The sequence below is a fragment of the Microcebus murinus genome, chromosome 1, assembly GCF_040939455.1.
Source record: "Microcebus murinus isolate Inina chromosome 1, M.murinus_Inina_mat1.0, whole genome shotgun sequence".
NCBI classification, from domain to species: domain Eukaryota; kingdom Metazoa; phylum Chordata; class Mammalia; order Primates; family Cheirogaleidae; genus Microcebus; species Microcebus murinus.
The window spans coordinates 73,032,619-73,060,035 of NC_134104.1; the positions used below are offsets into that span (position 1 = coordinate 73,032,619).

General features: G+C 34.4%; 1 protein-coding gene across 1 annotated transcript; it reads right to left on the reverse strand.

The window, feature by feature from the left end:
- Window positions 1-23,386, reverse strand: OSTN (osteocrin). Its single transcript, XM_012745170.2, has 4 exons — window positions 23,288-23,386; window positions 20,285-20,499; window positions 4,317-4,413; window positions 1-95 (listed from the first exon to the last, which is right to left on the reverse strand). Exons 1-3 carry the CDS (start codon window positions 23,384-23,386, stop codon window positions 4,329-4,331), a joined length of 399 nt encoding a protein of 132 aa, XP_012600624.2. The 3' UTR covers window positions 1-95; window positions 4,317-4,328.
- Between the last annotated feature and the right edge of the window lie 4,031 nt (window positions 23,387-27,417).

A 27,417-nucleotide genomic window follows, 5' to 3' on the forward strand; every position in this document is an offset into this window, starting at 1 on the left:
GCCAGTTACTTAAAAGTTTAATTGTTAAGGAGTATGAAGAACTTCATTGAAGCATCTTTTATATTTCTGTGACATTTCACCCAAGGAGGTTGCATCTGCAAAAATGAAAGTTGAAGTTGTTAAAGCTAATGAGAACTTGGTAGATCAGGTAGAAGTCCACTAACTTCACTTAAGCTTTTAACCTCTAATTATTGTTCATTATGGCTTTTATTTATATGGAATGTTTTTATTTCAAATACAGTACTGCAGAATGATAATTTCAGGTCAAAATCCATTAAAAAGAATGTTTTAAATATATAAGCAAGGTACTTATGCTCAAGTTTTAGTAAAAATTATAAAATACCTTGTCACAACATTTTTCTTCAGGTACCTACTATAGTCTATTTTGCTATAGTTTTCTATCTTGGTTCAAAGGATGATTCCATGACAAACAAAAGGATAAAGAGAACTGACTACCACTTTCTGTTTATTGTTGTGATAACATAATTTTATACATTTTGCTCATGTTAAAAGGATCCAACCATATACTGTTATTTAAACATGATATTCCTGCTGTATTTGAGAGTTATATTAATTTATTTGAATGATAGTGTGCTAATAGTGCTCTAAAATAAAAATTGTCAGTAAAAACCAGTGAACACGTGCCTCACTTTATTGAAAGAAAAGTCTTAATGCATGTGGCACCAAGTGATAGTACAATTAATGGTCAAATTTCTAATTTCATCAAGTAGACATCCTGAGTTCAATGGCAAAAACCGACAAGTTGTCACCTAGAGAAGAAGCTATGAAACCTTAGACAAACTACTTCTTTGAATTTGAGTCACTCAGAACTAAGGCCTATTAAAAACTTAAAGTTTCGGTAAAATATACTAATGGTTTGAAGAAGCCATTGCATAAATCAGATTATCTCCCTTTCCAAAACATATATCAGGAAAGAGATTAGCATTTGGTGTGGAAACTAGGTAGCATACAGCAGCTGTATCTAGACTTTGACCTCAAACCAAGCAAAACTTCCACGACTAGGTACCAGTTTCGCTTTTAGTGTGAAGACTTAAAATGAAACTCAGAAGGCAAAAACTCACAAATTGGCCTGCTCTAAAAGAGAATACATCAGCCCTCACAGATGTGAAAGTATTTACTAAAGTCTGAAATACCATTTTTGTTTGCTTTAGAAATGTATATCCAGTGGAGTTAGCATCCAACAATGAAAATTTAGTGCCAAGAAGACCTTTTGGGTTATGAAGAGAATGTTGGCCTAGAAGTCCAAAGACTTGGGTCCTAGATCTTGCTCTGCCCAAGACTATAAAACTGTGGGCAAATCAATGTCATCTCACAGCTCTAGTTACTGAATTGTTTAAAAAATGGCTTTTGATGAAATGAAAGTTTATGTTCTTGAATCACTAAGCTTTATGATTCTGTGAACATTATTTAATGATTCTTAAGTTATAATCTATTAAATGATGCACATATTACATCCCCTATTTAATTAAAAGAAATATTGTGACTGCAGGAAAAAATTACCAAAAATAAGTTTGAAAATTTGATTGGAAATTAGAAATAAATTATTATTTCACGGTTTTGTTATACATGAAATAAAACATGAAACCACATGAGGAAGTAAAAAACATCTGGGAAATCTTGGTTATAGTGATGGGAAATAATATTAATAAATGGAAACAATGGTTGAACAGGTGAACCCACAATGACTGACAAAAGGGAAAGAGAAAATATTTGATAAGTCCTTCTCTAAACCTACTCTTTTGTGATATTACTATCTTCAGATTTTCTTTTATTTTTTTAATTAATTAATTTTTTTTTTTTTGAGACAAAGTCTCACTCTGTTGCCTGGGCTAGAGTGCTGTGGCATTAGCCTAGCTCACAGCAACCTTAAACTCCTGGGCTCAACCAATCCTTCTGCCTCAGCCTCCCAAGTAGCTGGGACTGCAGGCATGCGCCACCATGCTCAGCTAATTTTTTGTATATACTTTTAGTTTGCCAATTAATTTCTTTCTATTTTTAGTGGAGACAGTGTCTCGCTCTTGCTCAGGCTGATCTTGAACTTCTCACCTTGAGTGATTCTCCCACCTTGGCCTCCCAGAATGCTGGGATTACAGGCGTGAGCCACTGTACCCGGCCACTATCTTCAGATTTTAATAATAAGGATAGTGATTGTCAAGATGCTTAACAAAGTTTGCTAAGAGAAGGACACAATATACAAATTTGGATTTAACCCAACAGTGATTCAGGAAACACTGTATTAATTCAACTCTCTTCATAGTTTAGTAGCTATCTGAAGTTTCAATGGCCTAAGACTCCATATGAAAATTCACATGAAAACAAGTTCTCTGTATGATTTGTTTATCATAACCCTGTTTTGGTTGAATTTGGAAATGTTAAAATGGGTGATAATCAAGAGTGGCAAAGGTATATGTGTAAACCAGTCAAACTTAATTATTTGAATCTCAGTGTCATAGTGTTCTCAATACATCAAGAAACTGGAGTATCGTGACCCTGATTGAAAGAGTTACTTGGTTTTTAATAGCGACTAGCTAGTTCCTACTCAGATATAATTTTAACAACCCTGAGGTGTGACGATACTTTGTCTATCTCTAGATATGAAAAATAAAGTTCAATCTGAGTTTTGAAGATGGTGCTTCAAAAGGCAGTATTCTTGGAAGTATTCAATAAGTCCTCTTGTGTTTATAGGCTTTCAGTAACTTGAGAACTTTATTAAACAACAAATCCATGAAAGAAAAGTTTATTTTAATTACATTTTAAATAAATGTATTTTAATTAAATAAATTTAATTTATTTTAATTAAATTGTAATTAAATTTAAATATTCTGAGAATGAGTGAGTAGAGGTAAAATATTGACTACTCATTGTGGCTTTAGAGCATTTGGGGATGAGGAATAAAATTGGGTTATTTAAATTAAGAGATTTAAATTAAGAGCTAATGTGATGTTTTGAGGGTGTCTGTGTCATTGATCTGAAGATCATCTTGAGAGAAGCAGAAAGGAGAATTCCCTCTCCTCCAGCCTGAAATTGTTAAAGCAGTTCCAGGTTGTCTTATTTGTTTGGGAGGGAGGATGTACCTTCTATACGCCTTATTGGGAGAAAATATATTACCTAGATTTCACATACAAGAAACATTTATTTAATGTTTAAAAGATATAATATGTATGACTAAATATAGTGTTTAGAATATAAACTCAGGATTTAAGCTTTCTGGATTTTTATGTGCATCACTTATACTCTATGTGGCATTGTAAGTTAATATTTCTAAGTCTTCCACTTATTTGTGTAATAATAACAATTACTAATGATTATTAAGTATTTAATATATGTTAGGTACTATTTTAAGTGTTTAATATGTACCTATTCATGTAATCCTCAGGGCAATGCTATGTGATAGAAATTATTATTCTAATTTTATGGAGGAGGGATTCAGAATTTAAGCTAGTTCACACAGCTAGCAATAGATGGCCTGATATTTGAATCCATGAAGGCTAATCTCCCCAGCTGGCACCTTTACCCCTTATACCCTACTGCTTCTCAAGATATTGGAGATAGTAATAGTACTACTTTATGGAACAAAATGATTAAATGATGCAATGCATGTAAAGCGCTAAGTGTAGTGCCCAGCACAGAGTAAATTTTCAGAACTCTAATATAAACTGTTATTCCTTGCATTTATTGTGTGTCCAATATATTCTTGGACTACCACAAACATCTAATTTAATCTTCATAATAATACTAGGTTATTATCAATATATTTACGATGCAGAAATATAGGGTATCTTGACAGAGATAAGATAATGGATGAGTGACAGAACCAGGATTTGGATAAGGTGTTTTGATTTCATGGATGATACTTTAACTGTTACATCATTCTCTCCTGTATGCTCCATGTTATCATGGTAATGTATTTATTGGCAATAAAATGATATGTATCATAGGAATGTTTCTTCTTCAGAGCACAGGGATTGCTATACATTAATGTATATTTAGCAAGGTGATTTACTATGTTAATTACAATCTTAATCCTTATTTGCATATTAATATTCAATAATTACATAGGAGTCTGTAAAAATGGCTAAATCACTAATTTTGTGGGGGACAAAGCAGATTTGGACACTCTTTTGCTTTTTAAATGTTTAAATTATTCAATATTAATATACTAATTGAATATAGAAAAATTTGAAAATGTGGATTTATAAGATAAGAAATCAAAAGGGGGATTTCGATTGATTAGTCCTTTGTGAAATGTTAATCAAATGCCTGCACACATCCTTATTTATTTAAATTGTACTCACAATTGGAATCGATTAGCCTCTTGAGTTTGAAAGCCGGTTTCTACCAATCCGATCCATGGGGATACCAAATCGCTTTTTTGGATGGTCCACTACTTTCCTGAAACAAACCAAAGAGGACATTTGTTAGCTAAAGTCCAAGTTATCAAGCATGACTTCTGTTCTTTTATTTCGTGCTTTCTTCGAGAGTTGGAATAAACATGATGGTTACCATTCACCAGCACTTGCTATGTGCCAGACACTGTCTCCTATTTTCAACATCTGTACAAGTAGGTTAGGTATTACTACCTCCAATTTACATATGAGGAAACTGAGGTTTAAAGAAGTTAACTTATCTAAATTCAAATAGTTCACATGAAAAGCCAGGTCTTGTCAGCATACTAATCTGCCAACTAAGTGCTTTAGTTAGGGAAAATCCCTTCCCTGTTTCAGATTTTGTTTTTCTGTTAATTGAGGAAGATTAGACTAAATCAGGGTTTTTACCCCCAATATCTGCTTCAGAAAGGGGTTCTTCTGAAGATGATGTTGGAAGAGTCTCTCCTCTCCCAACATCATCTGACTGCAGAGTAAGTGTGCCTCCCATGTCTTCACTTAGACTTCACCCCGAGAAGCTTTGTATGTGATGGCCTATGTCTGCTTATATATTCTCTATGTTGAATATTGTTCGGAAACAAACAACTTCATTATTAAAATGAAGTTTATAAATTCCACAGAGAGCCAGGAGCGGCATAATGTACCTTCCAGTTTATATTTTCTATAAATTACTCCTTTAAAAATAAAAACCATTTTAGAAATATTTTTTATTTTATTTATTATTATCATCATCACTTAGTTCTGTCAAACCAAAGTACTAACAGGACAGGACAGGTCCCAGAACTTTGAGTGTGTAACTTTCACTGGCATTGGAGTTAAGAGAAGTGTGTCTTCTTTTTTGTGTGTTTTTTGTTTTTTGAGACAGAGTCTCACTCTGTTGCCCGGGCTAGACTGCCATGGTGTCAGCCTAGCTCACAGCAACCTCAAACTCCTAAGCTCAAGTGATCCTCCTGCCTCGGCCTCCCAAGTAGCTGGGACTACAGGCATGCACCGCCATGCCCAGCTAATTTTTTCTATATAGTTTTAGTTGGCCAATTAATTTCTTTCTATTTTTTCAGTAGAGACAGGGTCTCCCTCTTGCTCAGGCTGGTTTTGAACTCCTCACCTTGAATGATCCTCCTACCTTGGCCTCCCAGAGTGTTAGGATTACAGGCGTGAGCCACCGCGCCGGTGGAGAAGTGTGTCTTCTTAATGAAGAAAGAGGCAGGCAGGAGAAGCTAAGAAGCCTATGTAAGTAAGTTACTTATCGCAAAGCTAAAAATAATTGGCTTATAGATGTGCTAGGCATTTTGTCGACTTATATGTGTAGAAAAGAGGAAAGCAAGGAGGGCATATGACAATATTAGACATGTACAGACTACAAATGCAAGCTCCCAGATCAAGAAACAATATTATCATCAGTCATAATACTTTTGGAATGAGAAAGAATCTTAAAGGTTATTCTCCCACCAAATGTGAGGATTTCTACTTCTACCGTTTTGTGACCAGTAAAGATACATACAATTCATTGCTTGAAAAATCTCAGTGGTGTGGGACTTAGCACCTTACAAGACAACTTAATTTTCAGGAGCTTAAAGAGTTAAAAACCAATTTGTTTCAGAACATTTTTCAATAGCTTCTTTAGTTCTTTTATAATTACTTGCATTATATTATTAATCTATACGACATAATTTAAACATTAAAAATGAGTGAAAATTATAGAGTCTTTGAGGTTTTTTTCTTACTGTTGTTCAATTGTTTTTCTTTTTTTTAAAAATTTACTCCTTCACAGAATGATTGTTTTCTTATTATACTTTACAGTGTACTTACTATGCATAAGGTTCTTTTTGTGTCTGCCTTGGGAGAGATGAATCAGAAATAGTCTTTGACTTCAAAAACCTGTAACTGACTACTCTCAGACTGATAACTATTTCATGCAAATACTAGAGGAAAAATCTTTCATTTTTACTGATGTCAAGTTTTTACCTTAACTACCAGGTCTTATTAATATTCTTAATATTACTATTAAGTAAATAATGTATTAAAAGGCTCTGAAAAGTATGGAGAACAATGGAAACGAGAGATTTGTATTGCTGTAGCTTGCACATAAAAATCTATAAACATTGATTACTTCTAATTAAAATAACTTGAAGATAATCAATATTTACTTAGTGTCTTCTATATGCCAGGTGCTGTGCTTAGTAATGTATATACAAGAATGATAAAAGAGACATGGAACCTGACACGGTGCTTATCCTCAAGTGATAGTATGGGAATATTATGTTTCTAATCTTATTCAACTTTCTTTTCTGTTGATTCACGTCCATCTTCCTTTCTAGGTTGGCTCTTGGTTTTATTATCTGCATTGACTATATGTATGATCTTTATAAGACTTTGTCTGCTGGACAACAACTTGATCAGTTACTTAGGTGGGAAAAATCTAGGAAAAAATACTTAGTGCTTATCCTTACCCTATCCACACCCCTGCCTCCCTTCTTCAGATTTCTGGAATACATATCCTTGTAGGTGGTATCTATTGTTTGTACTTCCAGATTTCTGGATAACAAATTGACTACATATTTTTCAACTTGGTAACCAATTGGGAAACATACTATTTATAAACATGCTATTTGTAAAATTAGCATAAAATTCATGGTCAAGAGTCATAAGAAACTATGCATATCAGTCATGGTTTGATGTAATTATAAATAATGGCTATTGAAAGAAAATAATTGTCTCCTTTACATTTTTAATTATCTTTATAATATTACATAAGTAAATTTATAGGCTCTAACTTTAAATGGTTATTTTCCTTGTGGTAGTCAGAATAATGTCTTTCCAAAGATGTCTACCTCATAATCCCCAGAATCCTTAAGTATGTCACTTTACATAGCAAAAACAATTTTGCAGATAGAAATAAAGTTAAGGACCTTGAACTGGACACATGATACTGGACTATCTGGGTCCAGTGGGCCAAATTTAGTCATTGGAGTCTGCAAAAGTAGATGATGACTGAAGAAAAGTCAGACACTAACATCAATGTGAGGACTTTACCACCATCACTGGCTTTGAAGGTGGAGGAAAGGGTCATGTATCAAGGAATTCTGTGGCCTGTAGAAGTCCTAGAATCAAATGGGACCTCAGTCATACAATTATAAGGCACTGAATTCTGCTAACAATTGGAATGAGAGGAAGTGAAAAACCAAGCCCTTTCAGGTATTTAAAGAACTTGTGAGAAGGGGAAGGAAATAGCAGCTGGGAAAAGGAGTCATATGACATGCATGCTGATCTCTCAAAGCTTCTTTAAGAGTAAATGTGTCATGAAAAAATAATCCTTTTACTTCTTTTAAAGAGAAGTATGATTAAAACAGAAAATTTTTTGTTCCCTACTACCAATCCATTTTTTCAAAGATGAAGGTAAAATAAATGAAAATAGCATTTTTCTTTCTTGCTTTACCACAGTTGATCTTTCTCTGCTCAGGCAAATGAGAGGCAGCTATAGTGTAGTGGAAAGCAAACTCCCCTCCCTCCCCCCTCCCTCCCCCCATCTTCCTTCCTTCCTTCCTTCCTTCCTTCCTTCCTTCCTTCCTTCCTTCCTTCCTTCCTTCCTTCCTTCCTTCCTTCCTTCCCTCCCTCCCTCCCTCCCTCCCTCCCTCCCTCCTTCCCTCCTTCCCTCCTTCCCTCCTTCCCACCTTCCCTCCTTCCCTCCTTCCCTCCTCCCTTCCTCCCTTCCTCCCTTCCTCCCTCTTTCCCCATTTTCTCCTTTCCTTCTTTCCCCCAGATTTGATCCAAAAAGTATTAGGAACCAGGAGATGAAGGATTGGGTTCTTAATTCTTTTACTTGCTTATAGTGTAGCCCTCTGAAAGTCTGTTATTGTAACTACTCTTTCCCTTTTGATAGAATTCAGAGGATACTTGCTGTGCCTATCCTTTGGAGCTGTTTGTTCATTTAACATACTTATTTGTTAATTAATATTTGATTGTTTTGTGATAACTATATTCATTCTCTTCACTGGGGATACAGTGCTTAATAAGACATATATTACCTCTCAGAGTTCACATTTTACATTGAAATGAGCTAATGAGGTAGCACACGTGAAAACATTTTACACATTTTAATTGATTTTATTGTTTCCTACCAGTCTAGTCCAATGGTTTTCAAACTATTTGTAGCTTACTATTAATATTTCCACAAATAAAAGCTTTATGAAAGAGAGCAATATCTAAAAAGTTAAGTGAAGAATTGTCCTAGTAAAAAAGTACCCTCATCTGTTCATATATGGTGGCTCCTGGAAGAACTTCCAGAAACATGTTAGGTTGTTCAGAGCAGACTTTGAATGAAAACTACTGGTCAAGGTGATAGAGTCTTAGATTGTGTATGTTATTCTAGCAATAAATCCATAATTACTTTGATTCATTTTATCAAAATTCAAACAGATTGCAAATGCTCACAGGTATTTAGAAATCAGATAAGAAAAATAAATAAAACAAATACAAATAAAAGGCATTCAGTATTTTAAATTTTTAGCACTAATACAAAATGAAAACAATTATTTTCATAAAGCACATAAACAAAACATAATAGTTCAGTAAGTTAAATAATTTCTACACAATCTATATCCATTCAGAAGTAAAATAGCGAGCTAGTAGCTATTTTAACATTTTTGCTGATGTGAATGTATATATTGGTACTACATTCTATACCACATGCACTGAATGTAGTGTGTAAAAAATAAACATTAGGTAGAGAAATATTCTTAAGACCAAAAGGGAAAGCAGTAATTTCTGACTATCTAGTCCCTCTTGTGACAAAATAATGGTATGACATGGCTTGTATCATATATGCATTTAAAGTAATCCACCTTTATCATTCTAAAATATTCTGTAGCTAGGTTAAAGATGTAGAATGTCTATCAAACTAAATACATAGAATGATTGGATTGTTAATTTTGAACAGAACTTTAATCTTTACACTAAAATATAGACTTTTGTGTGAAATAGGATTTTCTGGAACATTTATATTCTTGGATAAATCCACTTCTAAATGTATTTTACATTCTAAAAAAGCAGTTAGAAAAATTATATTTAAACTTTTTATTGAGAATCACTTTACAAATATGAACAGTCTATAAATTTATCTATGCTCAATTTGAAGGAAACAGAAATGAACATCCCTAGTGCCAGAATTAGCATAAGAAATAGAGTATCACCAGCACTCTAGGCATCCTACTGTTCCCCCTCCAAAACTGCATCCTCTCATAGCTCAGCTCCAGAGGTAATCTGCAGACTAAATTTTGGTCTAATTGTTTCCTCAATATTTCTTATTATCTTATAATCTATGTATATATTCCTTAAAAATCTGTTATTTGGTTTAGACACCTGTAGAATTTTACTTAAAAACAATTACATACTGGAGACAAAATATATACCTTGGTGACTATAGTTATTAATAATATTAATATTAACATTTTTATTAATATGATTCATCATGTTAATAATGTATACTTGAACTGTACTGAGAGAGCAGATCTCAATTATTTTTACCATAGTAAAAGGTAATTGTAAGGTGATGGAGATATGATTTTGGTAATCATTTCACAATGCTTACATATATTAAACTTCATGTTGTATACATTTAATATGTATAATTTTTGTTTGTGAATCAACCTCAGTAAAGTTGGAAAAAATAAAATAAATCATATGTGAATTTTTCTGTAATTCTTTCAGCGAGTATTATGTATTTTGAGATATGTTCATGTTGACATATAGAGCTCTAGTTTCCTTTTTCATGGCTGTGTAATATTTCATTGCATGAATATATAAAAGTTTGTTTATCCATTCTACTGTGGATGGAAATTTGAGGTATTTCCTTTTTGTTGTTGTTATTCACTATTCAGCTGAAACTTTTCTTATGCATGACTTGGTACTCATTTAATTTCTCTACACTATATTTTTCAAAATAGGACTGCTAGCTATGCCTATACTTAATTTTATTATATAGTTTTAGACTGTTTTCCAAAGTTGTACAAATTTATACTTAATTTTATTATATAGTTTTAGACTGTTTTCCAAAGTTGTACAAATTTATACACCCAAGAGCAATGTATGACAGTTCCTATTATTTCAAATCTATGCTGACCCTTATATTGCAGGACTTTTAATTTTGCCAAACTAATACATAGCAATCATATCTCATTGTGGTTTTAATTTATTTAAATTATAAATACTAAAGCAGTTACTCACCTTTTATTTGTTTATTGTCCACTTGGATTTCTTCTTTTGGAAGTGCCTGTTTAAATCTGTTGCCTGTTTTTCTATTGGTTAGTTTTTCTTTTAAATATTGATTGGTATGAGGGCTTCGAATATTCTGGACTTCATCAGTTTTATGTATATATTCAAATAACTTTCTCCATCTTTCTTTATTGTGTTTTTTATGGAAGCTTTTGATGTTTTAGAATTTATCCATATTTTTGCATCTCATTTGATAAATTATGTCTACCCAAATATTATGAAGATATTCTCTTATGTTACCTTAAAATATTTGTTGTAGTTTTGCCACTCATATTAAGTTTTTCATACTTGGAAATTGATGTTTATTTTAAAGTAAGGAAAGATCATGTTTCTTTTTAAAAAATTCATATTAATTATTTATAAATTTTAGATTCAGCTAGTCAAGTTCCATGGAAAATCCTATTACAGATTTGTTCTAATATGCATATTATTTTTAATTATTATGGGTACACAATAGTTGTATATTTTTATAAGATAGATGTGATGTTTTGATACAGGCATACAATGTGAATTAATCAAATCAGGAGCATTGGGGCATCCATCACTTCAGGCATTTAGCATTTCTTTGTATTAGGAATATCCCAGTTCCACTCTTCTAGTTATTTTAAAGTATGCTTTAACTTATTGTGATTATGGTCACTTCATTGTGCTATAAAACATTGTTCATTTTGTCTGACTATCTAACTATATTTTTGTACCCATTAACCATCGCTGCCTTATCTCCCCCCTCCTGCTATGCTTGCCAGCCTCTGGTAATCATCATTCTATCCTCTGTTTCTATGAGATCAATTGTTTTTAATATTTACCTCCCACACATCAGTGAGAACATGTGAAATTTTTATTTCTGTGCTTGGCTCATTTTCACTTAATATATAATGTTCTCCAGCTCCATCCATGTTGTTACAAATGGCAGGATTTCATTCTTTTTGTGACTATATAATATTTCATTGTGTATATGTACAATAATTTTTATTCATTCTTCCATTAATGGACATGTAGGTTAATTTTATATCTTGACTATTGTGAATAGTGCTGCAATAAACATTGGAGTGTAGGTCTAGTGTTGATGAAATCCCTCAGCTTTTGTTTCTCTGGAAAAGTCTTTATTTTTCCTTCATGTTTGAAGCCTCTTTTTGCAGGATAAAATATTCTAGGGTTAAAGTTTTTTTCCTTCAGCATTTTGTGTATGTCAGGCACATACACATTCTCTGTTGGGTTATAAAGGTTTCCACTGAAAGTCTGCTGCCAGACATATTAGAGCTCCTTTATATGTTATTTTTTTCTTTTTTCTTCCTTCCCCTATAACCCATTATCTTTGGGAACTTGAGTATTAAATACCTTGAGGTAGTCTTGTTTGGTTTAAATCTGCTTGATGTTCCTGACCTTCTTGTACCTAAATATTGATAGCTTTCTACAGGTTTAGAAAGGTCTCTGTTATTTCTTTTAATAAACTTTCTACCCCAATCTCTCTCCCTATTTCCTCTTTAATGCCAATCATTTGTAGATTGCGTTTTTGATGCTATTTTCTAGATCTTATAGGTATGCTTCATTCTTATTTTTTCTTTTATCTCTTCTGACTGAGTATTCTCAAATAGCCTATCTTTGAGTTCACTAATTCTTTCTTCTGCTTGGTCAATTCTGCTGCTAAGAGATTCTGATGTATTTCTCAGTTTGTCAATTGAATTCTTAAGCTCTAGAATTTCCACTTAATTTTTTTTTTTTTTTTTTTTTTACTATTTCAAACTCTTTAATTTTTCTGATAGGCTTCTGAATTCCTTCTTTGTGCTGTCTTGAAGTTTATTGAGCTTCTTCAGGACCGCTTTTTTGAATTATTTGTCTGAAAAGTCACCTATCTCCTTCGCTCCAGGATTGGTCACTGATACCTTATTTAGTTCATTTTGTGAGGTCATGTCTTCCTGGATGTTCTTGACGTTTGTTGATGTCTGAGCATTGAAGAGTTAGGTATTTAGTTTAGTTATTCACAATCTGGGCTTGTTTGATCCTGTCCTTCTAGAGAAGGATTTCCAGATATTCAAATAGAACTGAGTGTTGCAGTCTAAGTCTTTGGTCACTGCAGCCATATCAGCACAAAGGTGTCCCCAACCCAGTAATACTGTGACTCTTGCAGACTTCTTGTGGTACTGCTTTGGTGGACTTGGGTAAGATATGGGAGAATTTCCTGGATTACCAAAGTCTTTCACTCTCATCCCATAGTCTCTGTGCTGGGCTACTTGGTGGAGGAGTGACATGGGTGTTCTCTTGTGGCCACCAGTGCAAGTTTATACCTGAAGCCAGCCCAGTCTCACCCAAATCCCAGCCAGACTGTTGCCTGGCTACCTCTGATATTTTTTCAAATCCCGAGGGCTCTATAGTCAGCAGGTGGTGAATCCTGCCAGGATTGGGTCCTTTCCTTCAAAGGCAGCATGTTTCCCTCTGGCCCAGGGTGTCCAGAAATGGCATCCAGGAACTAAGCCATGTACTCAGGGACCTTAGGAGTCTGCTTGGTACTTTACCATGGCTCAGTTAGTACCAAGTTGTAAAATAGAGTCATTTGAGCTCTTCCCCATTCTTTCCCCAAGTGGAAGAAGACTCTCCCTGAGCCATGCTGTTTATAGTTGAGGGAGGGGTGACAAGGCACTGGCTTGGCCACAGTGGCTAGTGTCTCACCGGGTCATGTGCACCCCAAGTCCACTGGCTCTGAACCAGTACAACCCCAGGAATTGTCCAGGGACTGCAGCCTTTGTAGCCCGACTGCCTTGTGAATTTTATCCAGGCCCCAGCTGCTCTTAGTCAGCTGATGGCTAGTTGGAAGTCGGGTTACAGGCTTAAGGATTTCTCTCTGGCCAGTCTGCTCAAAATGCTCCTTCTGTGGGCACCAGCAGAATTCTGCCCTGTGCTGTGTTCCCCTGTGCCAGGGTGGCCCTGAGTTTCAATACAAAGCCCTACAATCACTTCACGCTCCCTCCCCAGGCACACAGATTCCCTCTCCATGTGACATGCTGTCACAGCACTGCTGGGGGATGGTGGAGGAGTGGCATAGGCAATGCAAGACTGTCTTTTCTGTTTTCTTCAGTGCCTTTTTCCTTGATATAATGTTAAAACCAGGTAGTATGATCACTCACCTGATATTTGTTTTCTTTGAAGGTGCTTGCTTTTGTGGATAGTTGTTGAATTAAGTGTTCTTGTGGAGGGACGATTGCTGGAGGTTTGTATTTGGCAACCTTGCTCTGCCCCCGTCCCTTTTGCAGTTTTGACTGGAATCATATTGAATCTAAGGTGTAAGTCACTTACAAGATAATTGAAATCTTTATAATACTGAGCCTTACAATAAAAAAATCATTTATTTAGGTAGTTGTTAATGTCTTCAAATAAAATGTTTATAATTTTCTCCATAAAGATGTTTCATAGTTTGTTGAATTCATTGTTGTTATAAGTGGTATCAATTAAGAATACGTGTTGCAGGTGATTTTTATAGTGTCCCATCCTTGATTTAAAAGAGTTTACTTTGGCTATTAATTTACTCGTGATTTCAATCATGAAGAGATGTTTAACTTTATTGAATGTTACTTCTGCATCTATAGGAATAATGCGATTTATGCCTTCAACTTGTTAATTCCACTAAGTAATTTTCTAAAGTAAATCAACTTTATATGGTATTTTCATGATAAACCCAACATGATAGTGCTGTATCATCTTTTTAATACATACTGGATTTATTTTGATAATTTTATAGGAATTTTGCATCATAGTGATTTATGAGGTTGTCCTATAATTTTCTTTTCTTGTTATCTCCATATATAGTTTTGATATTCAGAAAAGCTATTCTCATTAAACAAGTTGAGAATTGTACCCTCTTCTTTAGCTATCCTTTTGTTATTTATATTTAAAAACATCATGGTTTGAGAACATGTTCAGTATGATAACCATGGCTTTAAAATTTGGAAGGCTTATTTTGTGAGTGAGCACTCCATTAATTTCATGTGTAAATGTTATTTCATTATACTTAATAGGTGTTTAATGTGTACCTTAAAACTTTTTTCCCCCAGTTGTTATAATACAACAACTTTTACTGATCCAGTTTATGGTTTTGAGTTCTAAAGAAAGAAACTTGGAATGGGAGTATAGAGAATGTTCCTTAAAAATGGTAGTGTGATCTGCTGCTACATCTTAAAAGGGCAATAAAATGCTAGGCCCCATCAGGAAGTCATATAGCTCCACCAACGCTGAGTACTATCCAAAAAGGGAGGGTATAGTAAGTAATAGCTAACAAAAGATGTTCTTTTAAGTAGTTTGGTAATTTAGATTAGTAAAACAGGTAAATAAATTATTATAGTATAAAGCTTAGATTATATGAGTTCAGTAACCAGACTCCAGGAGGGCCCCCAATAATCCTACTATTATGTAGTCTCCTTCCACATTAAATGTGGCTGATTTCTTTAACCAGTAAGGTATTGTGGAAATGACGCTATTTGAAGTACTGAAAGCTATTTCAGCTTCTGCATTGTTTTGTTGGATCACTCACTCTGGGAGAAGCCAACTGCCATTTTCAAAGTATCTCCTAACAGCCCTGTAGAGAGGTTTACACGGCAAAGAACTAAAGCCCCCTGCCAACACCCAGTAAGGAACTGAGACTTCCTGATTTCAGCCAAGTGAGTGGGCCATTTTGGAAGTTCATACTCCAGCCTCAGTATAACCTTCAAATGACTGAAGCTCTGGTCAACATTTTTATTGTAAACTTGGAAGAGACCTTGAGTGAAAGAACCCAATCAAGCTTTTTCTGGATTTCTGATGCACCAAAACTGTGTGAGAACAAAAATGTTTATTGTTGTCTTAAGCTGCTCAGTTTTAGTCATTTGTTACATAGCAGTAGATATCTATTACCACATGAAATTCAGAGTGCTCTGAGATTCCACAAGAGAAGCAATCACACCAATTTGGGAGTTCTAGGAAAAATTTAGGAAACATAGGAAAAATTAAGGGAACATATGAAAATAATAAAACAAATGGTTATCCCTGAATCTTGCAATCTTGGTTGCTACCATTTAAAATTAAGGTACAAAAATTAAGAAATGGCTCTGGCAGGACAGATACATTGTGAAGCCTCAGGCTAAGGTGCTTTCTTTTAGCTTATGTATATTGCTTGTTTTTAAGAAGTTGGGTTGAGAGGGCTGATCGCAGTAAATTTGGGGATAAAACAAAAGGACAAACTCATGGGCACAAGGGGCCAACCAATCAATGTAAAGGTCAAGCGTGTGGACAGGTGATGCACCTAGGGTATAAAGGGCTCCTTCTCACAGTGCGCTTGGTCTTTGTCCCAATAGAGGCCGCCAAATTGGTGCTCTGGGACTTAGACCCTAGCTCGAGCTAGTCAATAAAACTCCTTTTGATGATTTCAGCCTCAGTGACCCTGTCTCTTTGTTCTGTGGTCCTACAGACAGACCAAAATGAAGGACTCAGCAATGCCCTGCAAAGGATGAAACATAAAATATTCAAAGCCCACAGAACCATGTTTAAATTTAAAAACAGTCAGACTTTAAAATTCAAATTCCAGAATGTTAGGATGAAAGACCAGATAAATCTGAGTAATGATGTGGCTTTAAGGGACCAATATATAATGCTTTCTTTTTCCCCAAATTCACATTCAGAAACAATAGAGAAATAAGCTATGAGTGATCAATGCATAGTACTCAAAATGCTATTTTTATTATTGATCATGTTGAATGTAGAATATGTCTTTACATCTGCATTTCAAAGGGCGTCCTGTAGTTTTCTCCCTGGATTAGACATATTTACATGACTAGTCATTTTTATCCAGTAAAAACAGGAAGGAAAGGGATAAGCGGAACTTGCTAACTACTCCTCTCAAACAGACCCATCAGGTAAGTGGCTATTCCTCCCCTGGGAAGGACTGAATAAAGGCTGAGGCAAAAGACCAGTCTTTCCCTAACAGAAGTTCTTTCACATGGAGAGGGGAAAGAGGTGGTTTCCTCCTAATAAATGGGATAAATTTAGGATGATGAAAGAAAGTGCTACTTCACTTGTCAGAAAGTATACTTTTGATTTTTGGAATTCTATCTAAAACGTGGTAATTCAATGTTAAACAGGTTCTGTTAAATTTACGATGCCAGTGCTAATTAGGAATAATGTCAGCTTCTGACATATTATCTCAAGGAATGGGCTATATGAACAGGCATTCAGAAAGAAACCCTGAGAACTGGAATAAAATAATAAGGTTTAAGTGACTGTAAAGTAACCCAGGCATGTTTAATGTGGAAACTGCTGCAGAGTTTTAGCATAAGGCAGAGAGGATATCCATTTACCTGGCTCCCGAATCTTCTTGAGGATCTAATGAAACTTTTACAACTTCTATCCAGCAAATGGATTTTATACAAACATGTCTTGTAGAATTTTCTTTTTGGGGGGTGAAGTGGGTAATGAACATCACAAAGCCTATGCATGGAATTAAGTAAAATCCATTTTGGGAGAAAGTTTTGAAATTTCATGTCCCAGAGAGAAAAAAGGCAAAAGGACTGTCTCATCCCGTGGCCTTGAGCTGAGGTGAGTGAAAGGGGCAGCCTTGCAAAAGTAACAGGAAAAGGCCTAATGCCACAATTCCCCAGGAACAGTTAAAGTTCAATCCTATGAGTTCTCTCACTAACCGTACCTTGCAGGAGTTCTGTTTTGCATAACTTCTAGAAAGAGCTGAAGGGATGGAACAGAGATGTAAATTTCTCTCTTTCAAAATTGTTTTTTGAGAATCTGCTCTTACAGAGTTCCCTGAGTAAACAGCAGAATAACAAGCTACAGCCTCAACCATAACTGGAGGACAGAGTCACATCTCCTGTGATAATCCCTTCTCCAAGGAAAGGCAGGAAACCAACTGCTAGACTGACATCCTTGCAGTTTTCACTGTCTACCTGCTGCCTTTTTTGTTATCAACTGACAGTCATTGCTATTTTTTTTCTCTTTGTCTCCCTTAACGTCAGCCAGCCTCTTGGACTCCCGGCTAGCATCTCTTCTCTTTCTTTGGGATGCTAGGCCATCTTCCTACTCTCTTCCCCCAACTGCCCCCCACACTTCTCTCCTCTAAGAAGGATAAAATAAACTTACTTTTACAACGTAATTTATGCATCAGAAATCTTTCTTCATCTGCATGTGAGCACCTACTAGGCTTTCCACCCTAACAGTGAGAAGAGGAATGCAATAAAGACCAGTCATTGACAAGAATGGCCCCGTATCATTGTGCTCCAGTGTATTTTTCATTGTGTGGCCAAGCTTTTTCACTAAGAGGAAGGAAGCGTATAAAAAAGGGCACCACACTGAATCCCTTTTCTGTGTGTCTCACATCTGAAATGGATCCTATTCTGAATTACCTCCTTTAAACTACCAAATAAGAGCTGGAATGAAACAGCAAAAACCATGAGATGCCTAGGTTGGCCTAGGTCTGTGGCACTTCACAATGAATTAGAAAGGGAAATGAAATGTTAGGGTTTTTGTCTTAGGGCTGTCCTCAGGAAGGGCAATCATATCTGACAAATTGAACCTTGTACTGCTATTTTCAACTTTAGCCCAAAACTATGTCTATCTTAGAATAGAAACTTATATATCATTGGTATGGAGATTCTAAAGGTATTTAATGCATATATTCTAAGTGAACCTCACTGTTCCTGGCTGTTGACAAGCATCTTATTCACACAGAGCTTTAGTTTCTTTATAAGAAGTAGCTTATTTAAGTGGAAAGTCACTGGACTTGGAGTTAACCTGTCATATAATTTATAGCTAGTTAATCTCAGGAAAATCATTTTATCTCTCTGAAAATATACTAATAAAATAGGGATCATGATACTACCTTCTTAGAGTGTCATAGGGATTTTTAAAAAATGAATGTATCAGTATGTTAAAATGGAATTCTTTCTATCTCAGTTTTTGGCTGTGGCCCAAAGAGGCTGAGGAATAACAGAAAGAGTAGGTGGCAAGTATTTCCTCTCACATTCCGAAGTGAGGTGCTAGACTTGTTTAATGTTGGCAAAGAAGGTTGCTACAAACTGTTTTTTTTCCAACTTTAGTCCAATAAAAGGATTGATGTTGAATAGATCAGGAAGGAAGGATTTATTGGGAGCAAGTTATTAAAGAACAGCATCATTTTTCTTTTTCCTTCAAATAGGGAAAGGGCTTCTAGAAAAGCACTCATAGAGTATAAAACATACCCATTGAAGCATAGTAGATTTAATAGAATATTCTCTATGAAATCATTGATCATAGGAAAATCATGGAACTGTGAATAAGAGGGACAAGTCCTAGAACTTCATGAACCAAGTAAGACTGGAATAAAGGATATAAAGATGAGTACAAGAAGAAATGAGGTGCTAGACCATAAAACTCTTTGACTTTTACATTGCAAGCAAGGGACAACATTTCACACAGACTCTTGTTTCAGATGATCACCCTGGTAGCAGAGTAGAGGATTATTTGGTGTTAAAGGGTGGTGATGGAGGTGGAGGTGTAGATGAGGAAAGACTGGAGAAAGAACAAATGTAAAAAAAATAATACTTTAGGCCAGAATTAGAAAAGTCTTAATGGGAGAGGATATTCTGGGAATATTTTGCATATAAAACAAATAGGATTTAGAGAATTTAGTGAGTGGAATGTCCAGAGTGAGCAAAAGGAATTTATAATAGTAAATTTCCTAGATACCTGTTTGTGTAATTAGATGAACTTTTGTGCCATTGCTAAGATGAAATCTACATCGTGAGAAACAGATATTGAGGGAGTAGAAAATGAATTAAGTTTGAAATGATTGCTTTAAAATACTGACGGTTGCTCAATTATTAAAGGGAAATTCACTACTCTAATTCTGTCATGATAATTAACATCTTATAAAGCACTTACATTTGATTATCTTATTTAATTTTATGGAAGGAGTAAGTATCCCAATTTTATGGATAAATAAGCTCAGCATAAGAGAGGATAGTGTACATGTACAAATCACGTGGCTAGAAATGAGCAGAAATTTGACTTAAACACATGTGTTCTGACTCCAAGTCCTGTGAGCTCTCCACTCAGGATGAATTCACATGTTTTGGAAAGCTTTATATCAAAGGTCAAAATAAGAGTGGTGCTCTGGTAACCTCTAGAAAATGGCATTCTGAATCCTGACAATCGTTGAACATAGAAAAATCATGGAACCATGAATAAGAAATGAGAAGTCCTAGAACTCCAGGAACCAAGTAAGACTGGAGCAAAGGATGTAAAGATGAGTACATGAAGAAATGAGGTGCTAGAATGTAAAATTCATAAATAAACAACTCAAAAAATATTTACCTGAATGCACACATGTCTCCTGACCTCACTATTTTATGTCTGCATACAACAAAATCTTCCTTAAGAAACATGACAAAAATATTAATTTATACTATAGCAGTCATTTTTCTCCCTAAACAGTTATTTCCAAAATCATATTATTAAACCCACAAGTTAGCTAACACACTATCAAAACCCTGTTTATATACAGGGTTTTTACTGTATTTTTTGTATGGAATTCTCTGTTTCAGAACCCAGAATGAAAGAATTAGAAATTAAGAACTTTCCTTCTCCAACAGTTCACTTACCTCTGTTTACCTTTATGATCTGCAGAGCCAGCTGAGAGTCTGTCTAGGGGAGACCCAAAACCAGAGAAACTCCTTTTCTTCTTTGTCTCAATTACATCATTCTCCAAGGACACCAGTTCATCAAGAAGAAAGAGTTTTGCTGCTAGATCAGTGGCTGATTTCTCTTCCCTGACTGTGGGTGGTGACTGTACATTTATGACTATAGAATCCAATGCCTATAGGGCAGAGGAGGGTGATATCATTCATTCATTCAAAGAAAATTCAAATATGTAAAACATCTGCATTTGGCTTTTGCTAACTTTAGCTCATATGCTAATCATTAATATTTTATATTAATATGGGATTATGTTCCTGAGAGAAAGCTCGACCTTTAGGGAATGAAACACATAGAGGTGGGGTATATCCAAGAGAAAATAAAGCAAAACTAAACACATAAAGGAAAAAAGCCCTCCTGGGCTGCTCCTAAAATTCAGCATATTAACAAATCATTTTTTTTCATATTCTTTTGCCAGTAACAACTTCATCCTTCCTTATCATTCCCATAGTGCTTTATGGATTCCTCTTTCATCATTGCACTCATTATGTTTACGTGTATTAGATTGGCTATAATATATTTGTATTCCTTATTAGATTGAAACTTGAGGCCAATGACTTTGTCTAATTAGTCTTTTATTTTCTCTACTCGATGCCTAGCCCTGTATTTTTCTAACAGTTAGTACTCAATCAATTTTTTTTTTTTTTTTTTTGAGACAGAGTCTCGCTTGTTGCCCAGGCTAGAGTGAGTGCCGTGGCGTCAGCCTAGCTCACAGCAACCTCAAACTCCTGGGCTCAAGCAATCCTTCTGTCTCAGCCTCCCAAGTAGCTGGGACTACAGGCATGCGCCACCATGCCCAGCTAATTATATATATATATTAGTTGGCCAATTAATTTCTTTCTATTTATAGTAGAGACGGGGTCTTGCTCTTGCTCAGGCTGGTTTCGAACTCCTGACCTCGAGCAATCCGCCCGCCTCGGCCTCCCAGAGTGCTAGGATTACAGGCTTGAGCCACCGCGCCCGGCCCTCAATCAATTTTTGATAAATATTTATTGAATGAATTCTAAAAAGCTAAACCTCATGCTATTTCCTTTTAACTACTCATTCATTCTTTATTGATTCAAACCATTAAAAGTCCACTGTGTAGCTTCTGCATGAGACTTAAGGGAAGCAAAATAAACAAAATTTAGTCTCTGTGCCCAGGGTCCTTACCTTCTATTCATATGATTTATTAACAAATACTGTCTGAGCTTTCCCAATAACTTTATTGACCTGTGTAAAATTTCTTGTTTGTTTATTTATTTGTTACACATACCGCCGTTTTGTACCTCATCCCAGTCATAAAAGTATAGGTGTTCAGTTTGTGAAGTCTATCTTTTCCTTTCCTGGACATTCTAGAAATGCCTAGGAAATGATGGTATTTTTTAAATGCTCCTATTAATAATCCTGAGTCATTCTGTAGCCCCAGAGTACAACTTTTTTCCCCTCAGAACCTTGAGAAGACTCCCCCGTGGGAAAAGTTTTTAGCTCCTGGGAATCTCTTCCCTCTACCCCTTTAATCACATTATTCTATGTGTCAGAATCTTGGTCGTGATTTTGATTTTTCTTCACTTTCTGTTTTTCATCTTGGATTCTTTCTTCCATTGTCTTTCTATTCTTTTCATTTTCTCCAATAAAATGTAAGACTAGCATTTTTCAAGCCTTTTCATCGTTGACTCAAGCAACACTCTTTTGAAATACTGACAGACTGACACACACACTCAAAGGAATTGAGCCTCCTGTTTCCTTATCCAATCAGATCTGCACTAAGTCAAATCAGTTCTTCCTGGATAACCTCTCCTGATCCTGCTATTTTTGATTCCCATCAGTATCGACTTAAATCAAGTCCACATCACTACTTAGTGTACTCCCGCTATACCTTTAACTTGTTTCTATACCTGCTATCTCTTGGTTCACTATTTCACCCTGAATACTGCTATGAAGTTAGTTATCCCCAACATCACTTTTATCATACAAAAAGAAACTTTAATGCATCTCATAGTTCTTTATTACTTACAGTGCAAAGCCCAAACTACTCCTGAAATCTCAACTTGTCATTTCCCTATATAAACCCGACAACATAGAAAGTGGAGAAGAGAAGGATGCTGTAATTATGAGGAAGAAATCCCAACAAGCATGAGACAAGCCTTCAAAGGACAAAGACTTTTTGCTCTTTTTCAAAGCATCCTCCAAAAAATATGCTTTTATTCCTCGAACTGACACACATATAGAGTATAGTTTCTTTTTTAAAATATCCTTAATCTTCAGAAAAAACATACAATTCATACAAACTAGTCCTTTTTAACGTGCATTTCAAGCTCTCACTTTATGTTATTTAAGAAACACAAATAATATGTTTCTAGTAAGATCAAATAAGCCAAATTAATTTTTCTTTGCATGATGTCCTGACATTTCTTTTCCCTTTTATTTCAGTTATAGTACCAAGAAAATATTTATACTGTAATTAAAATTTTGGACAAAGCTACTCAAATTTTAGCATGCCATCAGCTTCAAATTTCTATGAAAGTACTTCATCTGGACTTAATTGATTTAACTAAAATATGGCTGAAATGATAATGACTTTTCTTTTAATGCTTTTTTGTTCAAGGAGTACAAATCTTTGTTGTCACTTTAATTTCTTTTAACATTTAGATAAGTGGCTTTTTTGTTATCCACTGTGAGGGAAAAATAATAATCACTACTCTTTACATTTAAAGTCTGCAACCGTGAATGTCATATTGGCAATAAAACTAAGACAATAGAAAAATACTTATTTCCTTTATTTTGTGTTATATCCCTATTTGATTTTGTGTGCATTTTCCTATTTGTCAGCTGCACCTGTACCTTCTTACCCTAATAGAAATGACTTATGTTCATAAAAGAATGTAGGTGTGCATGTATATATAGTCCCATAAACTAGTTCCCATTACCTGTGTTGCTACTTCCTCTGAGAGCACTTTGCCTGAGCTCCCCAGCATCAGCGTCATAGCTAGGATAAAATGTGCACTCGCTAATCTCCAGTCCAGCATCTACGGGTCACATAAATCAGAGTTAGCATTGATTATTCATTTGGAGTATAAAGATAGAAAACAAAGCCCCTAAAAAGATTGTTAGGGGCAAATGGTAAGCCAAATTATTCAGGTTCAATGTACTGGAGTGCATCTCTACAAAACTTAAATAATACTTAATAGATACTGTCAATTTCCCAGAATGAATTCTATCAAGGCTTCATTTTCACGGAAACCTAGATTAGGTTTATACAGCTATAATAACAATGTAATTGAAACTGATTCAAGGTCTGAGGAATACAGTTCATGTAACTTTATTCTTTGATTATCTAATTCAGAGAGTACAACCTCATGTACCTGTGAAGAAATGTGTAAAAGTGGTGGGTGAGGTATAAAAAAATAAGGACTGGTGGGGTTGGTGGTGAACCAGAGAGAATGTGTTGCCTCTAAAAGCATTTAAATTTAAAATTTCAAAAGACCAAACATCAGTTAGGAGTGTTAATTTATGTACACAACAAATTCTGTTGTGTAGGATTTCATAAGCAAGAATCAAAAGATGGACATCTTATAAAAAATTGTCAAATTTATGTCAAAATTGAAAGATTCCATATGATAAGATGCAATAAACCAAATCAAAAGACAAGTTACTAAATGAAAGATATTTCCAACATACATAAAAAGAAAGATTGGCATTTGGAACATGTAAATAACTCTTATAAATAAAACTTTAAAAATAGATATAGTAAATAAAAATTGGCCAAAGTTATAAATGAATATTTCATAGAAAATAACTAAAGGGACAATAAACATTTCATAATACACACAATTTACTTAATAATGCAAATAGAGAGAGAAATGAAATGCCATTTTACACACATCAGAATGGTAAAAATTAAGTTAACATTGCAAATGTTAGAATGGTGTTAGGAAACAGAAGAATATAAAAAATACTGATGGAGTTGGAAATAGATCTAATTATTTGGAGAAAATTGGGGAATATATAAAAAGGTTGCAAATGGTTATCTTCTTCCTATGACACATTTATTTCACTTCTAGGTATGTAAACGTCCCTGAGAAACTCACAATGTTTATAAGAAGATATGCACCTGAAAGTTTATAGCCTCATTGTTTATAGTAGTAAAAAACTAGAATTGACCCAAGTGCCCTATTGAAGATCAAATGGATTTATTAATTGAGATGTATTTAAATTATTCAATTACAACAAATGATTTAAACATATATTTATTTGTTGTTAAAACAAATGATTTAAATGTATGTATATCTACATGCATGAATTTCAAAGAAACAGTTTTTGGGGGAAATGGTAAGTGCAGACCAATACATATGACAAGACACAATTTAACTAAATTGTAAATACACAAAGAAAATCCATATATTTTGGTACATATTCAAATATTTAAAGTATAAGCCAATTGAACTTGATTCATAATTATGATTGCATCTGGGGAGAAAGAAAAGTTAATAAGATTATGGATGAAACATAAGGTTTCAATTTTTAATCTATAATTTTTTTAAAGCATATATGCAAAAATATTACATTTGTTAACTCTAAGTAGTTAGCACAAAGGTGTGTCATTTTTATATTTCTGAATTTTTAGATTAGAAAGCCAATTAAATCTCATCTATGGTCTGTATCAGGCTTGCCGACTGCCAGTTTGACCACTGGAACGCATAACAGCATATATTGAAGCAGAAGATATTGTCCTACGGAGGAAGATCACAGAGAATGGGCTAGAACAGAGTGGGCTTGAACCTAAGTTTTGCTATTTAGTACATGGTATTGGTAAAATCTTCCAAATTCATCCTTTATGAATGAGATGTCTCAGTAAACCTAATTCCTTAAACAACAATCATTTGGAAAACCTGCTGGGGCAAAGAGAAAATGGATGCTAGAATGGACACTGAAAGATTGGGCTTGAGTCTCACTTTTGCTTTAGTACTAGTGTGACCTTGGATATATATCCTTTAGCTTACCTGAGCTTCATTTTTCTTATTATGAGAAATAATCCCCACATCAAAAAAACTTTAAGAGGATTGATTAATGCATACCCCTTTTATCTCATTTATTATTTGTAATTTATTAGTGTAAGAATATTTGAGTTATTACTAAATGTTTAACAACTACATTTGTTTTATTGTGACCCAAGATTTTATCACGTTCTTAAAACAATATTTCTGTGAAACCTCAGTATAGATTTTAGTAATAAATGTTATGTGCTAGAATATGAACAAATATTTTATATAGACAGAGTATTTGTATTAACTATGTCATTTAAGACTTAAAATGGAGATAAAAATATTTTAGCACTCTTTATAACATTTTTTATCAAATATAATCTTATTTTTTATGTAATGTAGTCTAAACTAGGTCATCGTGACACCAGTTAGTCTATTTTAGCATCTTGTCACATAATGCTAGTCACTAGCAGCATCTCTGTATTACATTCTTTTTTGGAAGGGAGCAGTAAATTCTTTCTGTGTTCTCTTTCTGCTAAACTGATATTTGAGCTGAGTTTTCTTTTGTAAGTATCAACACACAATAAATCATGACTATTTCTCTAAATTGAGAATATGGACAAAAAGAATACAACAGATATCTGGTGAAAATAAGAACCAAAAACTGCCTTCAGAAAACCTGCCACTTAATAGTATTTTTTTCCCTGATTTTGCTGATGTCTCTAGAATTTCCTCCACTTAAAGAATGATATGTTAAAAACATAAGTGTATTTTTAAAAAGTGATTTTATATTTCCGATATATCTTTTTAAAAAAATAGCTCTCATTTAATCAAAGATAAACAATTATGATTTTTTCCTGGCTTTTATCATGTTAAAAATAGGTTACAAAGTGTGAAATTGTCTAATTTTATGAGCTTTCCATGTAGATTTCCGTTAACTATTTTTATGCGTATTTTACTAACCAGGTTTTTTTTCATCTCTGCAATTTTATAAATGGCACAAGATGATGGATGTTTATAATATTGATGATTATGTCTGAAGCATATATTTTTGTACTTGGGTGTATATAGGAAAAATCATAATGTATCATCTTACAGATAACCACATCCTGATTATTTGGATAGGGAGATGTAAAAATAAATGCTGAGTTTAAATACACACATTTAATGGTTTAAAGCCAGATTTGTATCCAGTTAACCAGAAGGCCAAGTTCCTAAATATGGCATTTGGTACACTAATGAAAACAAACACTCTGGCACCTGCCACACAAAAGACATTTGATTAGTTGAAACTTGATTGCTACAAAATTAGAAACAGAGGAAATTATAGGGAGGAAAGAAAAAGACTAGGTTCAGCCCCATTTTCCTATTTTGTTGATAGTGGATAAATATAGCCCATGATTTAAAATTCTCCTTGGCCTCATGTAGGCAGAAAGAACATTCAAAGGATTTTCATTGACTGTGTGAATAAACCAAAGTGGAGGTTTTTACAAATTTTCTGCACATCAATCATTTTTACTGAGCAATTTTTGAGTAATATTTCTATGGGTAGTGAGGAGTTTCAAAAGAGACAGTGGGCACAGGATCTGCCTTATAAGATGATTGGCTGTGTACTCAATTCATTTTTAACCATTTGGACTATTATGTGTTTTTACTTGTTAAATAGTACTACTGAATAAACAAACATCTTACATTACATATCATCTTAAGCATTCTTTCACAGACTTTCCACATGTAAGAACTCATTATATCCTGAAAGAAGCCTCCAAACTGTCTCAAGTGATGGTGGATAGAGAAAGGCAGGGAGGTGTAAATATTTTTCATGTAAGTTTGGGATCTACTGTACATTCCTTTAGAATAGAGAGAGTTCATATTGACATACTAAAGACTCTGAAAGTCCAGTGGTAAAAAAAATCACAAATATAATTTAATTACATATAAACCAGAGTTTAATGAGAAGACTATTAAAATGATGAAAGATGTTTTCATTATTAAGAATCAGTGGGTGCAACCATTATGGAAAACAGTAGAGAGGTACCTCATAAAACTAAAAATAGAACTACCATATGGCCCAG